The sequence below is a fragment of the Dipodomys spectabilis genome, unplaced genomic scaffold (genome assembly GCF_019054845.1).
Source record: "Dipodomys spectabilis isolate Male_0828 unplaced genomic scaffold, ASM1905484v1 ptg000082l, whole genome shotgun sequence".
Taxonomy (NCBI): domain Eukaryota; kingdom Metazoa; phylum Chordata; class Mammalia; order Rodentia; family Heteromyidae; genus Dipodomys; species Dipodomys spectabilis.
In genome coordinates, this window is record NW_024870759.1 from 2,635,313 (window position 1) to 2,640,910 (window position 5,598).

Genomic DNA, 5,598 nt, shown 5'->3' on the forward strand with positions numbered 1-5,598 from the left:
CCAACTTTGAACCTTCTTTGTATGTGTTAGAGATTCAACGGGTATTTTTTTTTTAAAGAACTGGAATATTAGGGCAAATACTTAGTTTTTATCCATTCTTACATTGAAAAACACATTGTGATGGTGAAATAATTGATAAATGAAAGTTTCATTATAAAGAAGAATAGGAAACAAGAGGTTTTTTCCCCCTTTTTTGGTGTGTTTGTTTTGTTTATTCCTTGTTGGGAGTGTAAGAGAGGCACAGAAATGGAGGGACAAAGGGTGAACAAATGCAACACTGGTACCCACTAGACATTATGTTGAAAATGAACTATACAAGTTGTAGATGAGGAAGAGAGGGAAAAACTGGGTGAGAGCAAGGGAAGTGGTGACATTGTTCAAAAAGAAATGTACTCTTTACTTGACTTATGTAAATGTAAACCCTCTGTACATTATTTTTATAATAATAACAAAATATTAAAAAAGGAATTTCCAAAATCATTAACATGGTATCAACATGAGCAGTAAGGATTAGTTTACCTTCATTCTATACCTAAGAAAAAAGACAGACATACTCTTTTAGCACCTTTTCTTGATCATTAAAACTCATATAATACCTATGCATTGATTATGGCCTAAAATACTTAAATTGCACTTAATTCAATCATTATTTAATCTAGATAATTAGATACAAAATCCATTGTTTTGTAAATAAATTTACTTAAATATCAAAACAAGAAGAGTAGTTGCTAGTAAATGAAGACAGAATAGTGAGATTCTAGCACTAGTGATTTGCAACTTTTAAAAAAAATACTGGAGCTGGACAAACGGTCATCAGTGACTTCTAATATCTTAAGAAAAAAAGTAGCTTTTGTTGGCTTCCTGAGCGATCCTCATAATACTACCTATTCAAACTTACAGACAAAAAATAAGAATGAAATATGATAAAGACTATAAGTTTTTTATTTTTATTTTTGTGCCAATCTTGGTGTTTGAACTCAGGACTTGGGTGCTGTCCCTGAGCTTTTTTTGTTCAAGGCAAGTGTTCTACCTCTTAAGTCGCAGCTCCACTTCTAGCTTTTTTGGTGGTTAATTGGAGATAAGAATCTCACAGACTTTCTTGCCCAGGCTGGCTTTGAACTATAATCCTCAGATCTCAGTCTTCTGAGGAGCTAAGATTACAAATGTGAGCTACCAGTGCCCAGGTCCAAGACTTTTTAATAACAAATTTATGGTAACAGAGAGGAAAGTCAAATATGGTAAACATCATAAGAACCTGTCTATAAGAAATGAAATGCAGTCTGCAACAAATGTAAGAGAAGAACTAATGTAGTATATTTAACAAAAACATTACAAAATATTAAGAAGAAGTATGGGAAAACTAAAAGAGAACAAAGTAAATGATTTGCTACATAGAGATAATATTTGGATCTTAAGTCAATCAATACCACAACAAAAATGCAAATGTGCTAGTCATGGAATTTTTTTTTTTTTTAGTACTTCAAAATATTTATTAAATCAAAAGATAAAAAAACATATTTATCATTTTTTACAAAGTACATTGCAAACATGTTTCATCAGACACTGGTGCTACAAAAATAAATACAAAATATATATTTATGTTAATTAAAACAAATGTACATTATTTACACACCCAAAAATGCCAAAACTATTGCCCATTTTGTCCATGACTCTGAATACATCTGAAATATGGGGAAGCCAATAAAAAAATCACAGCATATCACACATCATTTATATTTTTGCTTTCAAGAATTGTTTGAGGAACTGGGAATGTGGCTTAGTGGTAGAGTGCTTGTCTAGCACGCATGAAGCCTTGGGTATCACATAAACTGAAAAAGCTGGAAGTGGCACTGTGGCTCAAGTGGTAGAGTGCTAGCCTTGAGCTAAAGAAGCTCAGGGATAGTGCCCAGGCCCTGAGTTCAAGCCCCAGGACTGACACACACTTAAAAAAAAACAAACAAAAAAAACCCCCAGTTGTTCGATACCAATATATGACTACAATAAACTGGGGTGTAGGGAGCCCTATTTTACTTTATGACCACTGTATCTGGTAACTCAAATTCCATTCTCCTTAGTAGAAAGGCTTTCTGAAGTTATATTAAATTAAAAAATCACTTGATATGAAAGCCAGCCAAAAAGTTGTTTATTAAATGTAGACATCTAAAAGAAGTTTTTGATCAATGAAAACTAGAAGGATTGGAAAACATCAGAAGGATGGAAGAAAGACATTGTAATTTCTGTGTGGTGTATTCTGGTAATTTTTCATTTTCTCCATACCTAGTTGTTTGGCCACTTGGTGAAGTGTAGCTGATAGAAGATACTCCTGCTTGGACAACCAACTGTGACCCATCATTAAACTGAACTCACACAGCTCCACTAGTTAACTGTGTAGCCCAACCAACATTTTTTACAAAAACAGACTTCAAAAGTTGTGCCGATTTCGGAAGACAGTCTTTTACACTATTAGAAGCTGTAGCTGTGTGGCCAGGGCCTTCCAGGTTAACCACAGATGGTTTAAGTGTGGGTCCCTGTGTTGGAGAAGCCGCACGATTCATGAGCGATCTGTTCAAAGCTGGTCTGTCTCTCACTGAGCAGTTGGCACCCACACAAGGAAAGGGTGATAAGGCCTTAGGTGAACCAGTGCTACCAGGTTTTCTTCCTATAATTATTGGGAAAAAACAAGCACTCCTACTTTTCCTTTCTTGTTCTGAAATTATAGATTCCAGTGCTAAACAAGTATGATGACCCTCATTAGCATGATCCACATATACTTTTATTTCTTCTTTTAAGCTGTTAGCTTCATTTCCATTTTTCAAACTGTAAGATCGCCCAGTCTTTTCAATCACTTGAATTGAATGTTCTGTTTTGTGTATTTTTGTTCCATCATAAAACCAAACTTCAAAATCAGCACCAGGAGAATTCTCCATCAAAATACATTTAGCATATTTTGTAAAATAAGTGATTTTGGGAGTCTTAGATCTTACAAGTTGTACAAATCTAGAAGCATATTGGTATTTTCGCCAGTATTTTTCTGGTAAATTGTCAAAGCTGTATGTACTAATGTTGTCAGTAGGTGAGGGAGGTCTATCAGCAAGAAGAAAGTCTCTTCCGTCATTTGGATAATATACAGTGACCATAGTCCCATCACTGGATATTTGAAGAACTTCTTTCACATATTCTTCAGATGTACACTCCTTTAGTAGTTCCACACATACCTCCTCAGAATCAAGTATGCTCACCACAGCCTTTTTGGTTTTCTGTCTGATTGGTTTTAACCTGTGAGCAATCAAAGGAGCTGTAATGCTTCGTAATGTACGTTTCTGACAACCCAAAGTTGACTCCATACCCCTGGTCTTGCTTTGTTCAGGAGTATCTAAGCCACAAATAGGTTCTTGTTGAATTATCTCAGGTTTACTATGAAGTGCAGTCATATACTTTATAGTGTTCAGCTGTTTTACAGAATGTGCATTTTCAGAAGTATCAGTCCAAGCATTTCTTGATGTGTCTTGCCAATCTGGATATCCCTGGAAATCTTGGTGTGGGCTAATGCTGTTGGGCTCAGCAGTTTCTCTTAAGTGAGCATTTACTTGCAGATTCCCAAACCATTGCTGTACAATTTCCATCTGAGATTTCTGGTCTAATGGAAAGGGAGTTTTTCCTAAACAAAGATGATTAGAGACTGCTTGGTTGTTATCAGGTCTTTCCAAAGATCCAGAACTACTGGATGTTTTTTCTTTAAAGAAGTGAAAAACATTGACATCACTGCTTGTGGTTGAATATCTCTGCTCATTTTCATCAATTCCTGATCTTTTGGACTTTGAAAGCACTTCTGCTGAGTGACATCTTTCCATCATGTATGTTTTTGCATGAGATTGACTAGAAGTGCTGGATCTATCAGAGGAATGGGCTCGACGAAGGTATCGAGAATGTGGCCTTTCTTCTGCATCATGGGTTACTCTTCTCCTTCCACTATTACTCGTTTCTTGTTCATCATTTCCCCACTGGGTACAATAGCTGCTCCCATCACCTGAAGAAAAGTCACTTGAATTTTTACTTTTTGGAAATATAGCCATTTTATTTGGGAGTGGGTGACCAATCAAAAGTCTTCTTCTGTCAAATAAACTACCACTTACACTGGTACCAGAAGATGCTGTAATTGCAGTAGAAATTGTGGCATGTCCACTATCAATTGAGTCTTCTACAGTTCCTAAATCTTTACTTTTTGCTGAAGAACTTTGGGACATAAAAGGATGGTCCAATATTGAAGACAGACTTAAACGATCTGCAGGATTTCTACGAAGTAATTGGTGAATAAGGTCCTTGGCCTCTTTTGACAAAAAAGTTGGCATTTCATAATCTGCCATTACCACTTTATTTAATGTGTTCTTGACAGTGTCAGTGTCAAAAGGTGGTCTCCCAATAAGCAATGTGTAAAACATACAACCCAAGGACCATACATCAGACTCAAGTCCATGTGCGCTTCGAGTTGCAATTTCTGGGGAAATGTAATTAGGAGTTCCACAAAGTGTATAGTGCTTTTCATGTGGCATTTTCAACTGGGTTGCCAGTCCAAAATCAGCAATCTTGATATTCATGTTGCGAGTAAGTAAGAGATTAGAAAGTGTGAGGTCCCGGTGTAATATACCATGGGAATGAAGATACAACATTCCTGTGATGATCTGATACATGAAGTGTCGAGCTTCATTTTCTGAGAAAGGTTTCCGTCTGTTCTTTAGGTACCTGTTCATTTCTCCATTATGACACATTTCTAATACCAGGTACACATAATTGTTGTCTTCAAAATAGTTATAAAGCTCCAAGATAGAAGGATGTTTCAACTGACAATGTATTTTCACCTCATTTTGGACTCGCTGTACCATACCAGCTTTGTACATGGCTTTCTTATCTATCATTTTGATTGCAACTTCCAAACCAGTCTGGATGGACTCAGCTCTGTAGACACCAGCAAATGATCCTTTCCCCAGCAGATTTCCAACCTTAAAGTCCTCGATCTTCTCGCCGATGCAGGTCGCCATCTTCCCAGGCGGCGGCCTGGGCTCGCTCGCTTCGCGCAGCGCCTTCGAGGTAACGCTCCAAGCAGCCGCCGGGTCTTGGCGCCCATCAGGCTTTGCTTTCTAGGCCACCGCTCCCGGCGACGAAGCCGACGCCACCGAAAAGTCTCCCTGACACCTGAGGCCGGGGCGGAGTCTCCGCGCCCCCATTTTGAAAATCTCTAGTCATGGAAATTTCAATATCAGCTGAATATTTGAAAGAGATATTGTTAATTTTTAAATATGGTATTGTTATTTAACTTTATAGTATATATAAATATACTAAATATAACTATAGTTTTTAGGGGTAAATTTTGAGCTATTTGCACATGTCATGATATAAAGTTATGGATTTTATTTGAAATAAGGTTGCAGAATAGAACAGGGAGGAAGGTGGTTAGGACCATAGATTAAATAAGACTGGCCACAAGCTAGTGGTTGAAGGTAGACAATAGAATAATTCAATGCATAACTAAATCATGATGAGCAGGCTTACTTTTTCTCAAAGAAGCAAATACAAGGAATAAAACAGAGAGAAATAAAGGAG

General features: G+C 36.9%; 1 protein-coding gene across 1 annotated transcript; it reads right to left on the bottom strand.

Moving 5' to 3' along the window:
• Positions 1–2,121: 2,121 nt before the first annotated feature.
• On the bottom strand, positions 2,122–5,223 carry LOC122110937 (serine/threonine-protein kinase PLK4-like). The gene is given in 1 exon segment (XM_042683652.1): positions 2,122–5,223. A coding segment is annotated over 1 exon segment (2,859 nt). The 5' UTR covers positions 5,037–5,223; the 3' UTR covers positions 2,122–2,177.
• Between the last annotated feature and the right edge of the window lie 375 nt (positions 5,224–5,598).